Source organism: Yarrowia lipolytica, chromosome 1F (assembly GCF_001761485.1).
Source record: "Yarrowia lipolytica chromosome 1F, complete sequence".
NCBI lineage: Eukaryota > Fungi > Ascomycota > Dipodascomycetes > Dipodascales > Yarrowia > Yarrowia lipolytica.
Genome location: NC_090775.1, coordinates 3,740,659 through 3,763,069, shown reverse-complemented (window position 1 = coordinate 3,763,069; position 22,411 = coordinate 3,740,659). Strand labels below are relative to the sequence as shown.

The 22,411-nt window shown below is 49.1% G+C and overlaps 10 protein-coding genes across 10 annotated transcripts; 3 read left to right on the top strand and 7 right to left on the bottom strand.

Annotated features, from left to right (window-relative positions):
• Positions 1–360: 360 nt before the first annotated feature.
• YALI1_F37627g (uncharacterized protein) lies at positions 361–3,012 on the top strand (the record flags this gene model as incomplete). The annotated part of the gene is made up of 1 exon (XM_506032.3): positions 361–3,012. The coding sequence occupies one exon, from the start codon at positions 361–363 to the stop codon at positions 3,010–3,012; it is 2,652 nt and encodes an 883-aa protein (XP_506032.1).
• A 141-nt stretch (positions 3,013–3,153) lies between these two features.
• YALI1_F37559g (uncharacterized protein) lies at positions 3,154–7,107 on the bottom strand (the record flags this gene model as incomplete). The annotated part of the gene is made up of 1 exon (XM_506031.3): positions 3,154–7,107. The coding sequence occupies one exon, from the start codon at positions 7,105–7,107 to the stop codon at positions 3,154–3,156; it is 3,954 nt and encodes a 1,317-aa protein (XP_506031.1).
• A 540-nt stretch (positions 7,108–7,647) lies between these two features.
• Positions 7,648–7,938, bottom strand: YALI1_F37551g (uncharacterized protein; the record flags this gene model as incomplete). The annotated part of the gene is made up of 2 exons (XM_068283509.1): positions 7,648–7,847; positions 7,899–7,938. 2 exons carry the CDS (start codon positions 7,936–7,938, stop codon positions 7,648–7,650), a joined length of 240 nt encoding a protein of 79 aa, XP_068139610.1.
• Positions 7,939–9,008: 1,070 nt separating this feature from the next.
• Positions 9,009–9,308, top strand: YALI1_F37540g (uncharacterized protein; the record flags this gene model as incomplete). Its single annotated transcript, XM_002143087.3, has 1 exon — positions 9,009–9,308. One exon carries the CDS (start codon positions 9,009–9,011, stop codon positions 9,306–9,308), a length of 300 nt encoding a protein of 99 aa, XP_002143123.1.
• A 596-nt stretch (positions 9,309–9,904) lies between these two features.
• Positions 9,905–10,198, bottom strand: YALI1_F37528g (uncharacterized protein; the record flags this gene model as incomplete). The annotated part of the gene is made up of 1 exon (XM_002143086.1): positions 9,905–10,198. The coding sequence occupies one exon, from the start codon at positions 10,196–10,198 to the stop codon at positions 9,905–9,907; it is 294 nt and encodes a 97-aa protein (XP_002143122.1).
• A 191-nt stretch (positions 10,199–10,389) lies between these two features.
• YALI1_F37508g (uncharacterized protein) lies at positions 10,390–12,204 on the bottom strand (the record flags this gene model as incomplete). The annotated part of the gene is made up of 1 exon (XM_506030.3): positions 10,390–12,204. The coding sequence occupies one exon, from the start codon at positions 12,202–12,204 to the stop codon at positions 10,390–10,392; it is 1,815 nt and encodes a 604-aa protein (XP_506030.3).
• A 264-nt stretch (positions 12,205–12,468) lies between these two features.
• YALI1_F37498g (uncharacterized protein) lies at positions 12,469–13,233 on the bottom strand (the record flags this gene model as incomplete). Its single annotated transcript, XM_506029.3, has 1 exon — positions 12,469–13,233. The coding sequence occupies one exon, from the start codon at positions 13,231–13,233 to the stop codon at positions 12,469–12,471; it is 765 nt and encodes a 254-aa protein (XP_506029.3).
• An 866-nt stretch (positions 13,234–14,099) lies between these two features.
• Positions 14,100–14,896, bottom strand: YALI1_F37481g (uncharacterized protein; the record flags this gene model as incomplete). Its single annotated transcript, XM_506028.4, has 2 exons — positions 14,100–14,459; positions 14,699–14,896. 2 exons carry the CDS (start codon positions 14,894–14,896, stop codon positions 14,100–14,102), a joined length of 558 nt encoding a protein of 185 aa, XP_506028.3.
• A 1,809-nt stretch (positions 14,897–16,705) lies between these two features.
• YALI1_F37463g (uncharacterized protein) lies at positions 16,706–18,397 on the top strand (the record flags this gene model as incomplete). Its single annotated transcript, XM_506027.3, has 1 exon — positions 16,706–18,397. One exon carries the CDS (start codon positions 16,706–16,708, stop codon positions 18,395–18,397), a length of 1,692 nt encoding a protein of 563 aa, XP_506027.1.
• Positions 18,398–18,857: 460 nt separating this feature from the next.
• On the bottom strand, positions 18,858–19,541 carry YALI1_F37435g (uncharacterized protein; the record flags this gene model as incomplete). Its single annotated transcript, XM_506026.3, has 1 exon — positions 18,858–19,541. The coding sequence occupies one exon, from the start codon at positions 19,539–19,541 to the stop codon at positions 18,858–18,860; it is 684 nt and encodes a 227-aa protein (XP_506026.1).
• Positions 19,542–22,411: the final 2,870 nt, after the last annotated feature.

The window sequence follows — 22,411 nt, the reverse complement described above, 5'->3', positions numbered from 1 at the left end:
CTCTTCGCCTGCCGGTAGTCTTCTTTGTGTACACTGACCATCGCGAACTTTGATGATTGCGTCATTGAGCCGTGCCAAGCCTTGATAAGGAGTAAACGAGACACAATCAACTTGGCACAGATTTGAAGACTTCACGGAAAGCACAACAAGCCGGCACAAAAACCAAATATGCACAATCACTGTGGCTTATACGAAAACATGTTCTAATCTACCGCCGGAAAACTCTCGATGCTGTGGCTGATTAGGCGACTTTAATCTTAGGAAGGCGAGGCACGATATGCACCTACTCGAGTTAAATGGGAAGGTATTTATTTCGGCTCCTCGAAGCTGGGGAGCAAGAAACTATCTACAAGTAGGATCATGTCATCAAAAGATTCCTTCAACATTGATCCGAGCATTCACGAGTCTCCGGACGTTCTCGGCTGGATCGCCTACCAGCTGGGTATTCCTCCCAGTGAAGATACTGGAGACTACCCTTTGGAGGTTCATTTCATGGCTGAAAAGTTCCAGGAAATGACGGAGGCCGAAGCCATCGACATTGTTCGGAAGAACCTAAAGTACCACAGCAACGACCACAACTTTTCGGATCACGATCGCGTCCTGCTTACGCACCTTGTTGCTGTTGTTGGGGGAGCCAACCAGCCACACGAGTCCGAAGAGCACAGCCATGAAGAGACTGGGAGTGATGAAAAGGCTGATCCTGAAAAAGACCCCACAAGCGAAAACGAAGATGTAAAACTCTTACGATACTGGGCCACCTTATTCCACTGGTGGTCCCCATATCCCGAGGTCAGATCAGTCACCGACCCATATGATGATACCGAATGCACTACAGAGACGTGGAGAGTGTGGGTCATTGGCACCATTTGGGTAGGCATTTCAGCCTTCGTAAACCAGTTTTTCAGTCTGAGAATGCCTCATATCACCCTTACAGTGTCAGTCTGCCAACTTCTATTGTACCCTTCTGGGCGACTCTTGCAATACTGTTTGCCTGACTGGGGATTCAAAGTGAGGGGGAGGAGACTAACTCTCAATCCCGGTGTTTGGTCACAAAAAGAACAACTTCTAGCAACAATCATGGTCTCTTGTGCTTCTGGAACTCCTTATGTTACCTCCAACGTTCTTGTCCAGTACCTTCCACGATTTTATAACCAGCCTTGGGCTAACGATTATGGATACATGTTTCTGCTGATGTTAGTGACTCAGATGCTCGGCTTTGGATTTGGTGGACTCATGAAGCGAGTGGCTGTGTACCCTGTTAAAGCTATGTGGCCCACTCTACTGCCTACTCTGGCTGTCAACAGGGCTCTTCTGGCTCCCAGACGAAAGGAGATCGTCGACGGATGGAAAGTTTCGCGATACACTTTCTTCCTGGCAGTATTTCTCTTCTCGTTTCTCTACTTTTGGGTTCCTGATTACCTAATGAAGTTCTTCAGCACTTTTAACTGGATGACCTGGATTGCACCCAAGAATCTGGATCTGGCCGTGGTTACGGGATCTATTGGTGGTCTTGGTTACAATCCCATCTCTTCGTTTGACTGGAACGTTGCAGTGTCACGATTTCAGCCTGTCTTCACACCCCTGTTCTCCAATCTCAACACATACATTGCCAGTCTCATTTCTGGCCTCATTATTCTGGCAATCTACTACACCAACAATAACTGGACTGGATACATCCCCATTAACTCCAATCGATTGTTTGACAACAAAGGAAAATCTTACGACGTCAAGAGAATTCTCACCGACTACAAGTTTGATGACAAAAAGTACAGAGAATACTCCCCTCCCTACTACTCTGCTGGAAACCTCGTCTCTTACGGATCCTCATTCTGTGTGTACCCTCTCATGTTTCTTTACACAGTTTTGATGGACTGGGATATCATGAAGGACGCCCTTATGGAAATGGTAAAGTCAATAAGACACATTACACGATCCAATTACGAAGGTCGAGATGATCCCTTCTCCCGAAGAATGAGACAATACCCCGAAGTCCCCGACTGGTGGTTCTATCTCATCCTCATCATTATGTTCGGTCTGTCTATCGCTCTGGTTGAACATTGGCCCATGCAAACCCCTGTCTGGACTTTGGTGTTTATCATTGGCCTAGTTGGTATCTTCCTGCTGCCTCTGACTATCATCCAGGGATACTCTGGCGTGCAAATGTCGCTCAACTATCTCTCCGAGCTGATCATTGGATACGCTCTTCCTGGTCAGTTCATGGCTCTCAACTTTGTCAAGGCTATGGGTGTGCAAATTTCCACACAGGCCCAGCATTACGCTAACGACCAGAAGCTGACTCACTATGCTCATCTGCCCCCTCGTTCTATCTTCTGGCTGCAATTGTGGGCCACTTTAGTCAACGGTCTAATCTGCATGGGTGTGGTAAAGTTCCAGATCACCAGTATCGACGATCTCTGTGACCCCAAGAACAAGGATCGATTCACTTGCCCCGGAGACACCACTTTCTTCAGTGCCTCGGTGGCGTGGGGTATCATTGGCCCCAAGAAGATGTTTGACCACCAGTACCCAATTCTTAAGTGGATGTTTCTGCTTGGTACAGTTCTCGCCCTTGTGTTCTACGCCGCCCAAGAGCTTATCCCCAACCTGATGATGAAGAAGTACCCCCACAAAACTGTCCAGATCGAAAACTTCAAGCGAAAAGCATTGATGTTCAACCCCATTCTCTTCTGCCATGGTTGCATCGACTGGGCTCCTTACAACCTCTCTTACAAAACTACGGGCATTTACATTGCCATCTTCTTCAACTACTATCTGAAGAACCGGTTCATGAACTGGTGGAGAAAGTACGCCTATGTCTTCTCAGCGGGCATGGACACTGGTATTGCTTTGTCTGCCATCATTATCTTCTTCTCGGTCGAGTATGTGAAGCACGAGCTCAAATGGTGGGGCAACACCGTGTCTAATGCCGGGGCAGACAACAATGGACCTCCAGCTAGACTCCCCATTCCCAAAATTGGCTACTTCGGCCCAGATAGTGCTCATTATCCGTAATCGTATGTCACCCGAAGCGCTTCAGGTCAGGGCGTAGCGGGAGCTTGAATACGACATGAACATTATGTAATCGCCTTCCTATTTATACAGCAATACAATCATTCAATACATTTTTATAACATTAGTTCTCCAAAAATGAGTCTAGTTGACCCACTTTCGAGCGTTCTTGAAAAGCGAGATCCAGGGAGACTCAGCCAGATCCTTGGGTCGATAAGAATTGGCGTCAACCAGAGACACTCGCTCGGGATGGGGCATCATCGCCAGAACTCGACCATTGGGAGTTCGGACACCAGCAATGGCGTTAGTAGAGCCGTTGGGGTTGAAGGGGTACCGCTCAGTGGCGTGGCCGTAGTTGTCGACGTACCGAACAGCAGCCAGATGCTGGGAAGCAAACTTGGCTTGCTTGTCCTCGGAGGCAAAAGAGGCTCGGCCCTCACCATGGGCAACGGCAACGGGGAATCGAGAACCTCGCATACCGCCAAGGAAAATACAGGGCTCCTTGGCCTCATCGACAATCTCGACCATGGTGGTTCGGCCTTCGTACTGCTCGGAGGCATTTCGCTCAAAGGTGGGCCAGTTGTCAGCTCCGGGAATTATCTCCTGGAGTCGAGACAGGAACTGGCAACCGTTGCAGATACCAAGAGCAAAGGTGTCGGCTCGCTCAAAGAAGTTGGTGAACTCGGACTTGAGCTCGGGCGAGAAAAGTACAGACTTCGCCCATCCAGCTCCGGCACCGAGAACATCACCGTAGGAGAAACCTCCACAGGCAACGAAACCAACGAAGTCGGGGAGCTGCTGACGTTTCGACGAGAGGTCGGACATATGGACATCGACGGGAGTGAAGCCGGCTCGCTCGAAACAGTAGGCCATCTCCATGTGAGAATTGACACCCTGCTCTCGGAGGATGGCAACCTTAGGCTTCTGAGAGACCAGAGACTGAGGGATTGACTCTGTGGGGTCAAATGACAGCTTGAAAACAATACCGGGGTCGGCGTTGTCGGCAATGTTGCTGTATTCCTCGTCAGCAGTCTTGGGGTTGTCCCGCAGACGCTGCATCTTGTATGAGGTCTCGGCCCAAGCCTTTTGAAGAGCAGCTCGATTGGACGAGTAGACGGGCTGGCCGTTGAACTTGACGTCGACAGTCTGCTCCTTGGAGGAGATTATGGGCTTGCCTACCACCTTGACCTGGGAAGCAGGGACGCCATTCTTGGTCATGATGGAAGTAAACTCGGCAATGTTGGAGTCAGCCACCTGGAAGACAGCACCCAGCTCCTCGTTGAAGTAAGCAGAAAGAGCATCTTTACCAGTGACATCAAGAGAGACACCGCATCGGCCAGCAAAGGCCATTTCCAGAGCAGTGACAATAAGACCACCGTCGGATCGATCGTGGTAAGCCAGAACAATGTCGTCCTTCTTCTGGTGCAGCTCGGAAACAGCAGTTAGGAAGCCCTTCAGAACAGAGTTGTTGTCCACGTTGGGAGCCTCGTTGCCAAGCTGAGAGTAGACCTGAGACAGAGCAGATCCACCAAGTCGCTCGAAGGCAGACAGAGAGACAAGAACCAGAGAAGAGGCCTCCTCCCGTTCGAGCTGAGGGGTCCAGGTCTTGGAAACGTCCATGACGGGGCCGAAGGCAGTGATGACGAGGGACAGAGGACCAACAACCTCGGTGTCGTCCCACTTCATCTTCATAGACATGGAATCCTTACCGACAGGCACGGCAATGTCCAGAGAGGGGCACAGGTCGAGAGCAATGGCCTGGACAGCTTCGTAGAGAGCAGAACCCTCACCGTCATGAGAAGCAGCAGACATCCAGTTGGCAGACAGACGAACTCGGTCGAGAACAGTGTCGGAGGCCACCAGGTTGAGCAGAGACTCGGCAACACACATTTTGGCGGAGGCAGCAGGAGAAATAAGAGCCAGAGTGGGCTTCTCGCCCATAGCAAAGGCCTCTCCGGTCTTGACACCGCCATATGAGGTGATGGTGACAGCCACATCGGCCACAGGAACCTGCCAGGGGCCCACCATCTGGTCTCGAGCAATCAGGCCGGTGACGGATCGATCACCAATGGTGATGAGGAAAGCCTTGGAGCCAACAGAGGGCAGGTGAAGAGTTCGGTCAAGAGCCTCGCCAAAGGAGGCAATGGGTGCAAGGTCCAGAGGCTGGAGTCGCAAGGGCTTGGTAGCAGCCACTCGGGACATCTTGGGGGGCTTACCGAACAGAACAGACATATCCATGTCGATGGGGGTGGAACCGAGCAACTTGTCGGACAGAACCAGTCGCTGCTCGGAGGTGGCCACACCCACAACTCCGTAAGGAGCTCGCTCTCGGTCACAGAGGGCCTTGAAGGTATCGAGATCGGCAGCAGCCACTCCCAGCACATATCTCTCCTGGGCCTCACAGCACCAGATCTCCATGGGGGACATGCCGGGCTCGGCGTTAGGTACATCTCGGAGCTCAAACTTGGCACCGAGGCCGTTGTCGTGGACCAGCTCGGTCAGGGCGTTGGACAGACCTCCAGCACCAACGTCATGGATAGACTGGATGGGGTTGGCGTCGCCGAGAGCAACACAGGCATCAATGACCATCTGAGCTCGTCGCTGCATCTCGGGGTTACCTCGCTGAACGGAAGCAAAATCGAGATCCACAGATCCTTCTCCAGAAGCGACAGAAGAGGCGGCTCCTCCTCCGAGACCAATGAGCATAGAAGGTCCTCCGAGAACAATCAGGGCGGCGCCAGGGGTGATGGGCTTGTTCTTGAGCGCAAACTGGGGTCGCACGGTACCGACACCGCCGGCAATCATGATGGGCTTATGGAAACCTCGAATCTCCTGCTTTCCAGCGTGATTGGTAACAGTGGTAGTGAGGGTTCGGAAGTATCCAGAGATACAGGGCCGGCCAAACTCGTTGTTGAAGGCAGCAGATCCAATGGGAGCGTCCATCATGATGTCATAGGCAGAAGAAATGTGGTGGGGCTTGCCAATGTCCTGTTCCCAAGGCTGCTTGAAGTCAGGGATGAGCAGATCGGAAACAGAGTAGCCAGAAAGACCGGCCTTGGGCTTGGAGCCTCGGCCGACGGCACCCTCGTCTCGGATCTCTCCTCCAGACCCAGTGGCAGCTCCAGCAAAGGGAGAGACGGCAGTAGGGTGGTTATGGGTCTCGACCTTGGCGAGAAACTGGACGGGCTCGGGCTTAAGAGTGTAGACCTGGGTCTTAGGATCAGGAGCGTAGTAGAAGCCAGATCCAGCGGCCTCGAGGACAGCGGCGTTGTCAGAGTAAGCAGAGACGGTGTAGCCGGGGTTCTTCTCGTGGGTTGTTCGGATCATCTTGAACAGCGAGTGAGGCATGTTCTCGCCGTCAATCTTCCAGTCGGCATTGAAGATCTTGTGTCGGCAGTGCTCCGAGTTGACCTGAGCGAACATGAACAGCTCCACATCGGTGGGGTCTCGCTGAGGGAAAGCGGTCTGCAGGTAGTCGATTTCGGGCTGGTCCAGGGCGAGTCCCAGAGACTTGTTGGCCTCAGCGATACCAGCACGAGGCACGGAAACGAGAGGCTTGGGCTCGTGGTGTGCGAAGAGGTCCTTCTCGGTGACGGGGGCGCCGATTCGGATAGCCTCTGTCATTCGATCGTAAATGAAATCAAGGAAAGCGCCGGATTCAACGTGGGGACCCAGAGGGAAGCCCTTACGGACTTGGATTAGCACAGCCAGACCTCGCTCAACTCGCTTGACGTGGGGCAGACCGCAGTTCTGGGTGATGTTGGTGGCCTTGGAGGACCAAGGCGAGATGGTGCCGGGTCGGGGGATGATTCGAAGCAGGTACGAGTCGGTCGGGAGCTCAGCCTCGTCATTGACGGCTGCCTTGATGAGGGCGGCAGTCAGAGCATCTCCAGCGTCGGCCTTCTGGTCGTAGTCCAGCAGAGAGTCGAGCAGCTTGGACTCGGTCTCGGTCAGAGCTGCATCTCCAGTGTCAACGTAATGAACGTAGATGGCTCGAATGGCAGCCACGGCGGACGAATTGACGGCCTTGTTGATGTTCTCGAGCAGAGAATTCACTCGGAACTGAGAATAGGCCTGGGGTCCAGCCAGCGTGAGCATGGTTTGGGCGGGTTGGGTTTTGGAGGGTGAGTACACTTGGGTAAGAAAAGGGAGACAGGCCTATAGTAATATAATAAGGTCTAAATTTTTGGGACATTTTTTTTATCGGTCAGATAGGGTTCTGAAGTTAGCTGAAGACAGTGTGAGTGAGTTGGATGAAGGGGATTAAGAGGTGTAAGAGAATGGAAGATGTGAGCTCCAAGGGGCAGATCGAAGAGATTGGAGGGTGAAAAATCCAATTACGTAATATTTAACAACCAACCACCCCCTCTATCCGCTTATTCCCGGACCCTTTGATAATATTTGGCACATCCTCAAGAGCCTATGATGTTAAGCTTCATAGTTCATGGAGCAGCTTTTGAGATTGAGCAAAAGTGACAAAGACGTTAGGAGCTGCTGGAGAGAGTGTCACCAGGTGCTTCTTTCTCTTGGTAGCATATTTCGTCCTTTTTTTTTTTTTACGTTGTTATTTCCGTCATTCTTCTTCCCTGGCATTCTCAGCCACGGCCAACCGTTGCCCACTACACGCCCCAAGCCTCCTCACCACACATCCTCCTCTCCCCACAAGACGTGACTCAGAGACTGCCTGTGAGAGGCAAACGAGGGGGACTGAGTAGACAAGAAGCATGGCATGGCATAGGCGCAACGTCTGAGGAGCAGAGCCAAAGCGACAAGCCCAGGCCACACTCGGTGCACGCCGCTGCTGCAATTGCAAGCGTGGCGATGGAGGTTGGCAGGACCTGAGTATCCCTAGTGCGTGTAGTACTCATACGAGTACAGCGTAAAGGCACGGCTAGAGCATGGAGATTTATACTGATGTTCGTGGGTCATATCTTATGCTTCAGTTTCCGTATGGTAACTACAGTACGGAGAATTGTACAGCAGTGGGTCGATGTCGACGTCAGCTAATTATGGACGCTTGATTGGCTGATACAAGATTGTAAGACGCCCTTTTATTATTTTGGTTACCACACACTTGGTTTGTAGTGATCCACTCCTGTTTCTCTACGTTGTGGCAAGCTCTTAATCAGCAAACCCTGTTTACATAGGGTAACATGTGCCTGACTCGTGGACCCTGTGAGCTGTGAGTTTTGCAGTCTCGCCAGCAGACTTTGAGCCGTTCGGTCCACTTTGAAATCGGAAAAAAATCTTTTTATTTGCCGATTTTCCACGCGCGGCTATCGGTCGGCGTAATAATCACTGGCGGGAAATGTGTCACGCAAAACTTGCCATTATTTGAAGTGACTAAATGTATCGGCATGTCCAAGCATTGAGACAAGGGTCTGAAACAGGTCTTTCGGGTGCAACAAGTTGGGGTATGCCATCGTACAATATGTATTGTCGGAGAGTCATGATTCTGACTATCGCACGAGTAGGTGTACAAGCACGATACTTCTACTTGTATATATTGTACAATAAGCTTGCATCTCGAACTACCCGGTCTGCGGGAGCGTACTTCGAACATATTGCGTGACAGGTAGAGGCTGTAACCTGGAGGCGAATTGATCACAAATAGTACTTGGTCTTCTCTAGCAACTGATGTTATAAGTCAAATCACTGGTTGTTCCCCAGTATCCCATTCGTTATTTTTTGACGCCTATGCAGAATAAAAAAACTTGATCAGACACGATAAGTTTAACACTGTGGACGCAAAAACTTCACAACCTTGATTTGTCGATTCAGGCGACTGAGAAAGGAAAATCTGACGACATTTTCATAATCCTAACATCTCAGATACGCAATAAATTCCCCTGTATGCCCATAGCCCCCCAACGATCTTAATCACAGATTCCCCTTCCCCTAACCCTATTGAGGCGCCCCCCATGCACGACAAAAAAATATTGATGGCTATCCCAACATCATAACCATACAATCTACATCAACCATAGCACCATCAAAACATGCCCCAAGCAGGTCTCAAAAAGAGAGAAAAGACCAGCAAGGTCAAGAAGCCCACTGGCAAGATTGCTCCCAAGAGGGCCGCTCCCCGAAAGATTGCTCCCCGACGAAAGAGCGCTCAAAGAGACGTCGAGATTGCGAAGAAGCATCAAGCAGCTCTGACCGCCACCACGGAAAAGCTGCTGGCCTCTCGAGTGGGCCATCTGGAGATTCTCAAGGGCAACCGACGAGAAATCGAAAAGAAGAACAAGGAGGACGAGGAGAAGAAGAAGAAGAAGGCTGCCAACGCTCAACCCAAATAAAGGGCTCTCACGTCATTGTCAAGTGTGTGCCCGGTACGCGATGGGGATTCAAGTCACCAAAGGACTCTCTTCACAAACAATCATGGAGCGAACTTGGTAGAGCGTCAGCGTTGTATCACACAGTCAACGGTGCTGGTGGCGTCCAGGACCTTGATGAAGATAGATCGGTTCCAGTGATCCAGCTTGGATGTCTTGAGTGACGAGCTACACACCTTTTGTTTAACAGTTTTGCATCATCGGATATAGGTATTCTATTCTTATTTATAGTGATTGGACATGCTCTGGCACAAGTTGCTATAGTACAAGTATTACAAGTAAGTATGTGTAGAGTCTTAAGTGCCTCTCTTCAGAACACAAACCAACATATATCAGTTCATTACAAATACAATACTTGAATATATATCCATTCTCCCCAAAGGAGACACAGCATGTCCTCCAAACGAAATTTAGTTGTGTTTCTAAGCATGCGCGCTCGTAAGGTGTATCTTCTAATGTATCAACAAGATACCTTGAAGCACACACTACTGTATCATGTGCAAGGCGACACTTTCTCTCATGGCAGGTCTAGCGACGACATTATTTTTTCCCGTAGCTCCTTATTGCTCCTTCTTGGACTCCTTGGCCTCGGCCTCTTCCTTCAGCTCCTTGTCGGTCTTGAGCTTACCCTCCTTCTTGAGTTTGGCGACTTCGGAAATGAACCAGGTCAAAGTGCCCCACAAACACAGCGCAATGATGAGCAGCATCACGGTGTGGATGTTCAGAGCGTTCCAGATGAGGAAAAGCAGAGATAGGATCAACAGCACAAACGAGCCGTGGGTGGCCTTGACCAGGGTCGGAGTAGTGCCGGGGGTAAAAATGGACTCCCATAAATCCACAAAAAAGTTACCCATTGTAAAGAATGACGATTGCGAATGTAAAGGTGATGATGATGACGTCTATGTCGCTGATGCATGGTCACTCGCATAGTTAGAAAGTTAAGGGTTGGGGTTACATTACATCACACGAACTGAACATGAGCTGTCCCATGCTTCCTGGATCATACAAATACAAATACATTAATTCCTGGTTATATTGTACCCATCTATGCCTCGGGCTTCACATTCTCCAACTCGCCCAATAAGGGGAACATGTACTGGGCAATGTGTGGGTTGACAGTACCAGCATACACCACCTTGTCAACCACATGAGTCAGTGCCAGTTTGCCCAGATCGCTCTTGGCAATGTTAGTCATGACCAGAATAGCGGCCGGAGACACTCCACTCTTGTTGTCCAGTCTGTATCGTCGAGCCTGATCGTACTCGGCATATCTGGCCTCCATCTTTCGACGGTGTTCAAACTCCGCGCGCTTCTGTGCATCGATGGTAGCAGGGTCCACGGGTTCCTTTCGGGGTTGAATACCCTTGATAATGAACTTTTTGGTTCCATCGTTGAGACTGACAACCATGGCGGCACTTCGAGTGAAGGCCGCGTTGACATTTTTGATAAACTCCACGGCCGGGAGCAGTCTGTGCACGCCGGGAGCAGAGCCCTCCTTACAGTAGGGCTCAAATTGCGACTCGTACGACTTCCACAGAGAAATCTGGGTCACCTCACCTCCGCTAGTCTCCTCGTATGAAGCTCGCATCCATGCATTGGCTCGATGGGGCTCAGGCATCGTCAGAAGGTTGTTCAGAACATCCTCAGGAAGACGTGGGGCCGGCGAGTCGACCGTAGGGACATTCTTCTTTACAGGGCCCGGAGTAGCCCGTGGGGGAAGTCGGATGTAGTCAATGAACTTTTCGTGGGGAAACTCGAACCGTAACAGACGGGCCAGGTGAGTCGACAGAATCTCAGCGTTCGAATTGTTTTCTAACAGACGAGTGACAAATGCACCTCGACGAGTGATCTGATAGAGGAAATCGAGAGCAGCAATTATGAGCTCTTCGTCAGCCTCAACCAGCAGCATCTGCACAGTCTTGTCGACGATCTGATGCCATCGTCGAGCCAACAGAGTAATGATAGGGAAGGCGTCCTCCTTCGGCTCGGTCTCTGCTTCTGGGTGGGCGTGATACTCATGGACCAGCATTCGGGTGAGTGCTCGAGTGGTAGAGATTATGATAGCTCGGTCAGACGAGGTCTCCAACAGATGAGCCACAGCCTGGAGAAGAGGGTCGTCGTAAGAGGAAGGAGACACATAGAACGAGATAGACTCGCAGATGTCAACGGCATAGCTGAGCACCTCGGATGTGAGGGAGGAGGGCGAGACCTGCAAACATTTGAGCACCACCTCAAGACCCTTGTCACTAGTAGCCAGAAACTGGGCATTTTCGGGGTCCAGAGCGGCGTTTCTCAGAATGAGCATGATATCTAGCACACTTTGATGCACTCGATCATCTGCGTCCGTGTCTCCGACGTGTTCTCCGTCGGCGGACTCCTTGTGGGTCAAAAACCGGGCCTTGAGAACACGGCCCAGCAGGTCGGCGATGAGAGACTCATTTAGTCGGAATTTGAACTGGTCAGGGGCGTTGAAGGTTGCTTGGACGAGTGCTGTGAGAGCCCAGTCGACTTCCGAGTCGATACCTGATCGTAGCGAAAAGGTGATACGTGTGAGGAAATCAATGCCAAAGTGGCCGACTCCAAAAGCGTTGGCCTTGGCGATTGAGGTTGGCGTGGGCCTTTTGACAGGGAACATGGGCGGGTTGACAGTCGGAGTCATCACTGGAACAGGCAGAGGACCCGGAGGCACCGGCACAAACTCGTAGGGGTTCGATCCCTGATGCGGGACCATTCCACCGTGGTTACCCCCAGGCATACCTCCATCAACGTAAGGAGAGCCTCCTTGGTATCCCGAGACCTGACCAGGGGATCCTGCTAGCGACGAACGCGTCGAGCGACGGGGCATGTTATCGTTGTACATTGGTGATGTCTGAACCGTCGTCTGAACTTGACGATAATTAGAGTGTGGTGATGTGATTTGGGTGTGTCGAATTATTGTGCGTGTTGGGAGGATGCATGGTTGATGACTCAGCTAGACAGTACAAGTTTATTGAGGTTAGGGTATAGTCTGGGGTACTAGGGTTTTAGTTAGATTTTAGTTGGGTTGCTGAGGCGGATGATACGCGCGAGCCGATCCAACACTGGATCATAAACATTCATTATATATATAATTAAACGGATTACTTCAGTTGGCGCAAATTCCCTTGTCAACACTGAGGATTGAGCCACTAACCTGAGGATTGGTAGCGAAATACATGGCAGCATTGGCAATGCTCTCTACTGACACATCTCCAGTGTCTCCAAACTCCTGGAGAGGAGTCTTGAAAGACAGTTCATGAGCCTTGGTCATTTCAGTTCTGACGTATCCTGGACAAATAGCGTTGGATCTGATAGCCATTCTCCCTCCCTCCACACACATGCTCTTGGTGAACATGATAAGAGCAGTCTTTGTAGCTGCGTAGATAGACAAACCAGGAGAGACGGCTCTAAGTCCGAGAATGGAAGAAATGTTAATGATACAGCCATTTCCTTCCGCCTTTCTATCTGAAGCAGCTCTTTCAGGGTATCTTTTCTGCCAGGCTTCCATGGCGAACTTGGTCATGAACATGGTTCCCACTAGATTGACGTTGACAACATTTTGTATATCTTTAGTTGATGTGGTTGAGAGTAGACCGGTGAGAGAAATGCCGGCACAGTTGACAAGAACATCTACTTCAGAGAAGTCTACTCCAGCAGGAGGTTGTTCCGAGGTGACGTTGTGGACAATGCCTTCATGATGCTTCTCTCCCTCAAGTCGTTCAGGTAAAGCGAACAGAGCAGTATCAATTTCTTCTTTCTTGTGAGACAGGATGATAACTCGAGCTCCTGCGCTGGCAAAGGCCTTTGAAATTCTGTATCCAATACCTCCGGATCCTCCAGTGATCAGAGCGGTGGTGTTTCTGAGAGACATGGTATGACGGGATGAAATGTGAAGAGAAGAGAAAAGACTGAAGACAAACCGGATTAAATACCCGTAACTAGCATTATCCGAGCGTTGCCAAGACTTTCTGGCCAATAATCTCGTCTATACCCTCTCAATATATCTGCCCACTATCATACATGTCTCATGCATCGGAGATTCAACGGGTCACAAACCGAGGCATGAAGAGGAATGGGGGAGGAGGGTGGGATAATAAGAAAATGGTTTAAGAACAGTTATGAGTGTCATGAATGCGTCCGTATTGTAAATGTCTTTTCTCCTTCGGTGTAGAACGTGTGATCATTGGTTCAGGTTGAAAATAATGAAACTCTTAAAAGTATAAACAGTAGAAGTGAGCAAGTTGAACCTGTAGGGTGTGGGGGTCGGGTAGTAGTCTCCGTTGTTTGATTCCAATACCAATAGAGCTCTACCAAGCTCAATTAGAATTGTATCATTCCGAATTACTCACTCATAATTTGCCGCTGGGGACTTCTCATAGACCGCAACCCTTTTCATTAGCTGATGTCTCAGAGAAGGGAGTTTTTAGCCGCATCAGAGAGTTATAGGAATGAACTGAGAGTGCTTGTACAGTATGTACATATTGTAATATGATTTTTACATTGGAACTTCTAATCACAGGCAGAATTCAAGCTTCGATGTTCTGAAAAAGCAGCTGCTTGAGTCTCAAGTCTGTACCTGTAGATCTGTCTCAGAATCATAGCCTACAGTACATACTCATATAAGTCCAGTTGATCCCCCGCGACCATCTGCTGGCAGTTTCAGGCCCAGTTTCTCTTTAGCCTACACTCTTAGCAGTAAGAGCAGTTACTTCTCACATTTAGACTATGTACAATAAATTAAAGATCTTCATCAGTGGAAGGAGGAGCCTTGTTATCGGATCTCATGTAGACATCGATGGCTGCAGAAAAGGCGGCGAAACCGGCACAGCCAACAAGAGCGGCCTGGGGGCCAGCCTTGACGGCCAGGCCTCCACCAGTTAGACATCCGGCAGCCACACCATTCCAAATATCGTTTTTGGCTCGCAGAGACTCGATACAACACTCGGTTCCAGAGAAGACACCTCCAATGAAACCGAAGTTCTTGGCACTGCTCCATGCTCGCTTACCCATGTCGGTGAACTGGATTTTCATCTGCTGCTTGAAGGGCAGATCGGACATTGTCTGCACACCCATTCCAACGGGGGCATCATAAGCCATCTTAGTTAGTATTCGTTGAAAGTAGCAGAGATTTACTTGAGATAGAGACTCGATGGACTCTATAACACGCTTGGAGTGTACTCAGAGCGTCTCAAGGGCATATATGAAACACCAAAGCACTCAACATGTGTGATCCAGTCTCCACATTTGATAGTCTACTTGACTTCAAACTGACCCCAAATCCTGACCGATCATGTTACCACTCAAAATCCACCTTATCCCCACACGTTGATACTCACAGAAGCCATGAAAAGACCGAAAACACCACCGAGTCCGAAACCGGTGACACCAGCCATGACGGACTTTCCGGGACACGACTGCATGGTGCCCATGATGAGGTTGGCCGAGTACATTCCCTGCTGCTCGGGAGTCATATCCCAAAAAGAGCCTTGGGGAGGAGTGGGAGCTCCGCCGCCGGGGAATCCAAAAGCTGACATTTTTATCTGTGGTGGATGTGTAGCACTGTCGAGGCTTTTGAATTTTTCACCAGCGAGTCTGAGAGTTTATATTTTCGTTAAGGTTCCAGATTAGTCACCCAGTGGTGGTAGTGAAGATGTCATATATAAAAGCATTCCGAATCTCGAAGTGGATCAGAAAATTGCTGTTTTGAATGGAAGGACATCGTAGTATGAGATTAATTGCTTTTTATCTCCATTTCTGGTTAATAATGAGTGGGTTTTTTTGTTGAGAAACACGCTTCGGTTACTAAGTAAACAGTTGATAATCTGAACAAAAGATCATCAGTGATGAAACCTTCAGAATTGAGCCCAGATGAAAACACAGAACCGTCAATTAATTCCGAATCATTTTTCTGCTGAATCATAGCTACAAAAGCACCGGGTTTTATCACCTACGTACATGCGAATTGAATTCACATAAATCAGACACAGCGGTTCGAAACTTGCCCCAACCACATTTAAAGCAATTATAGCAATCGAAGTCCTCTAGCTACGGGCAGTGCGTACTATAGCAGGCATGGAGCCGTACACCAACCATAGTTGATAATTTATTGGAGTGTGAGCATATTCTTTAGAAGGAGACATAAAATATCCTCAATGATCCATTCACTGGCCCACATCTGGTACTGTACAAGTGAGCAACATCTTCCTATTCTTCGACTCCATTATATATGCACTACTTGAAGGCTATGGCACTTTGGGTAAGCGGAGTTAGTACGTCCAAAAGCAAGCATCCAAAGAATCACTGCGGAGTATATGAGGGGCCTGAATCGTATTGTAGAAAATAAGTGTGCTTGGACAATGTAGAAATCGTGTCAGTCACTCTATCCTTGTATCCTTGCCACGTACTGTGTACCCCTCATAATATCACATGCTCCTCAACCTTCCTTTTGTACGTACGGTTCCCAATCAGTCCACCAGATGTTGGGTTGGTTCTCCGTTTGTGGGGTCAGCCCTGGACAAACTGCGCAAACCACGGACTCGTTTCACATGCAGTTGGTGGCAAACGAGTTGTAAGCCAGCGGTGGATGGCGTCATGGACTGCATACATCTGCAGCGTAGATGTACAGAGAAGCAGTTTGCGGGGAGGGCTTAACAGCATGTATTGCACCCCAGAGACTGGATAAATCAATTGAGGTCTTTCCTTCATCCAAGCTAGCGCCGCAATTACGTGTTGCTGGGTCCTTCGTCACGTATGTAAAACGAAGTCATTGACACATAGTTAAACTCCACACCTAAACTCAATGTAGCTTGATAGTAGCAAGTGTGGTTGAGGTGAGGCAAGCCACATGTGGGAGGCTGATAAAAGTGATGAATGAGTGGGAATTGGCCCTTGAAACTTGAAAAATCAATTTTAAACGTGCAATTGAACTGATATTTCGATTTGGGCGCCTCTAGTCCGTCAGGAACATCGACTTTGAACCACTCCATTCACCTCATCTAGCCCGCATGCACGTGCACTGTTGGAGGCACCAAGAAAAGTCTCTTGAGAAGGACCCTCCAGCCGCAATGTCATGACCATAGCTCCACCGTGAAGTAGATATATCAATTGCACCGAAAGCGACTCGTCGACAGTTTGAGAAGGTTCAGTATTGGCAAAAAAAGCACTCCATTGCTTTCACTTGTCCGCTCTCTCAGAATCATCCACTACAACCTAGCACCAACTTAATACGAAACGCACTTTGGGTTGCTACTGCGTGCAGAAACGAGCCGTTATATTTAAGGCGGCAGGTGCCACTGAGGTTTCACTCTTTCCCGTACAGTAACTAACTGATTGATTATTTCACAATGGCGGTAGCTCCTCGAATTTTGCTCTCCGCTATCACCCTATTCATCGGCATCTTGCTGGTGTCCTCTCCTAACAGAAGCAGTCACAACCAGGTCAGCACCTGGTCTTCTCAGGATCTCCGATCGCTGCTGGAAGACAATGGCGTGACCGTGCCCGAAAAGAGCAACCGAGACGCTCTCCTTAAGGAGGTCCGAATCCACTGGAACGACCTCACCTCTCCCCTTGACCAGACCTCCACCACCGATCTTTCCAAGAAGCTCGGCATCGACGTCGAGCAGCTCTCCTCCAACTGGAAGAAGTCTCTCGGCAACCTCAAGAACCAGGCCGACGAGACCTGGTCCGCTGCCTGGGCCAAGTCCTCCAAGCTGGCCGATAACATCTACAACGATGTTAACCTCTGGACCTGGACCTTCAACTCCTGGTCCAACAAGCAGCTCAACGACCTGCTCGAGTCTGCCAAGATTGTTGTTCCCTCTACTGCTACCCGAAGTGAGCTCATCAAGGATGTCAAGAAGAACTACCAGAAGATTGCCGAAGCCGCTGGTGTCACCGGTGCTTCTCCCAAGCCTTCTTACCCCGCCAACTGGCTCTACAACGCCTGGTCCGATTCTGATCTCAAGAAGTGGCTCGACGAGCGAGGAATTCCTGTCCCCCAGGGCTCCAAGCGAAACGAGCTGATTGCTGCCGTCCGAAAGAATTCCCGAACCCTTTACGTTAAGGGTGAGCAAGCTCGAGATAACCTCAAGAAGACCTTCGACATCTCCAAGGAGGATGTCTTCGACAAGGCTGGCAAGATTCGGGAGAACGTCTTCGACGACTGGTCCAACTCCGAGCTCAAGTACTGGGCTGACTCCCACGGAATCCCTGTTCCCCAGAACTCTCAGAAGGATGAGGTCCTGGCCATCGTCCGACGAAACCGACAGCTCCTCTACAACGACTACGAGGATGCCAAAACCACTTACAAGAAGAAGAATCATGTTCCGTTCGTCAAGCGAGCCGAGGACCTTGCTGACCAGGCCTTCCAGGAGGCCTCCAAGCTCTGGTCCGAATCCCGACTGGGCTCTTTCCTGGAGTCTCGAAAGGTTGAGGCTCCCGAGGGTGCCACCAAGGACGATCTTCTCAAGCTTGTGAACCGATACCGAAATGCTGCTGGCTCTCAATGGGACTCCCTTTTCGAGTCTTGGGACACCAAGAAGCTTGAGAATTGGCTCTCTGAGCAGGGACAGGCCGCCAAGGGCTCCCACGACCAGCTCGTTAAGGAGGCTTCTAAGTACATCAATCAGGCCCAGCACGTTCTTGGTGAGAAGTACGACGTTCTCTCTGCTGACCTCGACAAGCAGTACAAGGAGGCCAAGAAGACCTCTTTCTCTGAGTGGTCCGATTCTGACCTTAAGGCTTACCTTGACACCTACGGTATCCCCACCTACCAGGGCTCTACACGAAACGAGCTCCTCGCCAAGGCCCGAAAGAACCTGGGTCTCTTCACCCGAGGAGCCGATCCCAACATTTGGATCAAGGCCCATGATGGTATCAACAAGTTTCTTGTTTCCACCAAATACAAGCTCGTCGACCTTGCCGACAATGTTGCTGACCATGTTCATGAGCATTTCCAGCTCCTGCCCGGTCGTATCGAACGATTCTCCTCTTGGCTCCTTGCCAAGGCCACTGGCAAGAAGGTCATTGTTGTCTAAGGAATGCTGGTTGATGGATATATAAATGTATATGATGATGTTGTATTCTTGAAGATTTCAGTGAAGAGGGTATTGCGCGAAATGCACAGAAATGTGGAAACATGTACATACTGTATGTGATAGAAAAAATTGAAGGGATATGACGAATACAAGTAAAAGTAGTGTATGTACATACTATTGTATCTTGTATTGTACTTGTACAGTAAATATGAGCCAGTGTATAGGGCGCTGAATGTGCCGGTATCTTCAGGGCTTTCAGTGGCGTTGCAATCAATGTCTTGCTCCCTCTATTCATGAGGACATACTTGTACAATAATTGATGTAGAAGTACTTGTACTTGTAGCTACGGCTTGAGAATCGTAGAAGTAATTTCAATAGATTTCATTGTTTTATGCTTGGGCTAAGCACCTGCGGATAGTGTGGTTGTGCACGTCCAGCTAAGGTCCTTGTTGCTCACGTCTTATACACAATAAATAGGAGTGGCAACGAGAGGGTAGAATACGAGACTGACGAAGGCAAGAGAGACCTCAGGGGCACCGATGAGCCACAATCGGGACTTGCCGGGGGCCTGTGCGGATCGTCGCTGTTGTCTTCGGTAGGTCCAGATTCCAAGAGTGCCCAAACTGAGGAATCCAGCGAGCCACGAGAAGCCCTTGGTGATCTGCTCTGCCCCCTGGAGCAAACTAAGCATGTGCTGGTCATCGCCAATCTGAATGAGACCGATCCAGTTGGACCACAGAATCGACAGAATCCCCATACTGTTGGAATATGCGGCGAAGAAGGGGAATCCCAGGGCCACCAGGGGCGAGTAGCATTCGTTCAGCTTCTCGACATCAGTGTTGAAGAACTTTATGAGCTTGGTCTCCCACTTGGCAGGCTTGACAGGCTCATCAGACAGACCCCGAGCAGCATAGAGACCTGTAAGAAGAGGGAAGGCAGCGCAGTAGAGAGCATTGGCAGCCAGATTGCTGCTGAGGACCCAGAAGTCGGTGGCTTGCTGGGGAGGGTCATGGAGGGTTCTCGGGGACTGTTGAGGAGTTTGGGGAATCTGAGAAGATTGAGGCGCTCGCTGGGACTCAAGATGGGGATTACGGAGCATGGGAGGAGGCTGTTGAAGCAGCTGCTGGGGGATTGGGGCGGACATGGTGAGATATTGAAAGGATCAGGATTGCAGCAGCCATGAAGTACTGTACTGTAAGCTTGAACTTTGATCTCAGTGGGTGTGCTATTTACTTGGGTATGTTAATTCACATTAAGTTGAATTAGAAAAGGCATCGGAGTTCGATTCTTGACCTTGCATATTTGTGTTATTAAACAATGATATGGTGAAAAGAAAGCTATAAAGCACCAGGGGATATTAATTGAGCGAAGATAAGTTCAAAAACTCATAGTCAAAAGAATTATGTCATCGTTTCGGCTCCAAACTGTCGAAACCACCATCTGAGCACACTATATTAAACAGAGTCTACCCACCACCTGATCAGCTACTTGTAGTTGTTAGTGCTGCAAGTGTGCTCCTAATGACAGGCGTAGACAATGAACGATTATCTTGAGATGAATGGATTATATTTCAAGAATACACCCTAATCAACTGTTTTTACCATGTAAGCACTACAGTAATGATAGCTGCCACCCCAAGATTGAAGGCTGTTGTGGTATAGACGGAATCAGCTCGTCCTGGGGGATCCTTCAATATATTGAGTTGTTCATGATTAGAAAGGCTCAGATCTTACGAACACCAGTTGGTACAGTACAAGTACAGTAGTAAGCCAATTGACTTGCACCATCGTGGTCAGCTAATAATGTATTTTTCACATAATTGATTGTACCATTGGTTCCCCGCAATCGCACACTAGCTGTCAATATGAACCAATATCGGACTTTTTAGTACACCGCAGCCCACTATATTGAGTAGTTACCACGGAATGTTGGATCGTGGTGCGGGTTCAATGTGTAACATTGTGGTCGCTTCATTTTCTGGACACATTTGAGGTTTTATTATATTAATACGGAGCGCCATGACCCTTGGCCACAATTTACGACCATCGCATCTACACTATAGTTACTCCGTCGACATCAAGATTGCGGTCATTATTATTCGTTATACGTCATATACATCACAACAGATCTCTCGCACACCCGACTGTTTTGTACAACACGTCAGCTTGGCTGATTGCAGATTAATCTGCTTGCAATCTCAGTTTTGTTGTTGTCCATAATGCGTATTGGAGATGAAGTACCTGAACGTTATTTAACCTATTCACGTGTGCTCAGCCTCGGCCACTATTGTGAAGGGGATATAACGACATTGGAGAGACGAAGGATGTTGCGAATTTGCAGAATTGATTTTACCAATCTTAATTGTCAATAGTATTTCCTCATTTCGACCACAAACCCGTGCCTACTTGCACAAGACGTCTCACCTCAACCTCCATCCATATGCACAATAGCCTTTTGAAAACATCAACAGAACACCAATGTTGGTTCTAGAATCATTTGTAGCCAACCGAAAAGGTGCGAAAACTGAGCGCAATGCCAGAAATTTGAGTGCATCACATACAGTAGCTCCATTGGTTCAAGCTATCTACTCTACCCCTCTTCCGGAGACAAGATTTGTCCCATGTGGTACAAGTACGGATTGAGTAGCGCCTCGAGTGTCAACCGAACTAGCCCATCGGATCAGCATCAACAATCAAGGCTTGACAATAACAATGATCGACACTGTTGAGATGCAGACACGTCGAACGCGGAGGAGTTGGACTTTTCATGTGCACGCAGGTTTGTTTTTATGCCCGAACCGGATGGTCGAGAATTGTGTTTGTTTTGATTGTATACACGTCCGTTATTTGATACCAATAAACAGCCTTTCTTTTGATATGCCAGATCCCATTGTCTCTCGGTTATATGCTATACATAGACTCAAACTGATACGAGATTCGGCACGTGTTGGCCAGTGTACACGTTGGTAGATGAGGTAGACATGTATTAAGAGCGTGGACTAGACGAGACGAGTTACTTGTACAGAAGAACGAGATATTGCTACCACTGGGTGTGCAATTTCTTTTTTCTCGGTTTCTGAGGAGGTAGTTTCATTATACTCTTAACTGCTCGTGTCATTTTCTGGAGTTACTGTATCTCATTAAATGGGTAATATCCCCCCGAACTAATTTCACAGTAAGGCTTCAAGTAACCTAATCGCTTTCCATGTCGCCTTGGAAACGGTGTGCTTGTTATGCCCAGTTTCCATGGTTACCGTACTACAGGTGCACATATAAATGCCGCTGTTATTGTCAACGGCTCTCGGTATATATGGGCTGCTCAGCTGAGCGCTCAATTATTTTTCTAGGATGCCATTTTCGTGTTCGTTCTCATCGCGGCTTTTTACCCTTTTTTCGTCCCATGATGAGACTCGGCGTTACTTTTTCCAGTCCCTGTTGTTCGTTTCTCGTTTCATAATTCGATAGACTCCACACATGATACAGCGAAAATTCGTTTGGACAAATAATAATATATCGTGAGGCCTTAGATGGCCTGGAATGGACCTACAATTGCTGTTTTGGGATTAGGGGTCTGGCAGGCATATGACGGTTGCCTAGGAGCGGAGAGGATGCTCGCCTACAGTGGCAAGGAAAACCGTTTCTCAAGGTGTCTCACAATCCCCCCAGACAGGGGTGCACTGTATAGGTAGGGGCAGTACAGAGTCTCAGTGGCTGGAGCTGTAGCAGAAGCAGTCTGTGGGCCCCGCCGTGTGTTTCTATAGCTCTCTGTTTTGTGCTATTAGCCCTCCGTGTTCTATTGTCCACACCCCCAATATTTTTTGCGATTTGCCCTGTCATGTCATTATGCATAGTGCCACCGTTCACGACCATTGTGGCCGGTAGGTCAGAGGATTAGGAAGGTGCAGGGGCGTATTACCGGAGATGAAGGGGGTGTTCGGAGTAGTCACGAGAGCCACAGGCGACGTAGAAATGAGAATAATGGATATTTCAAGGCAGCTTGTGCGCACGCACACAA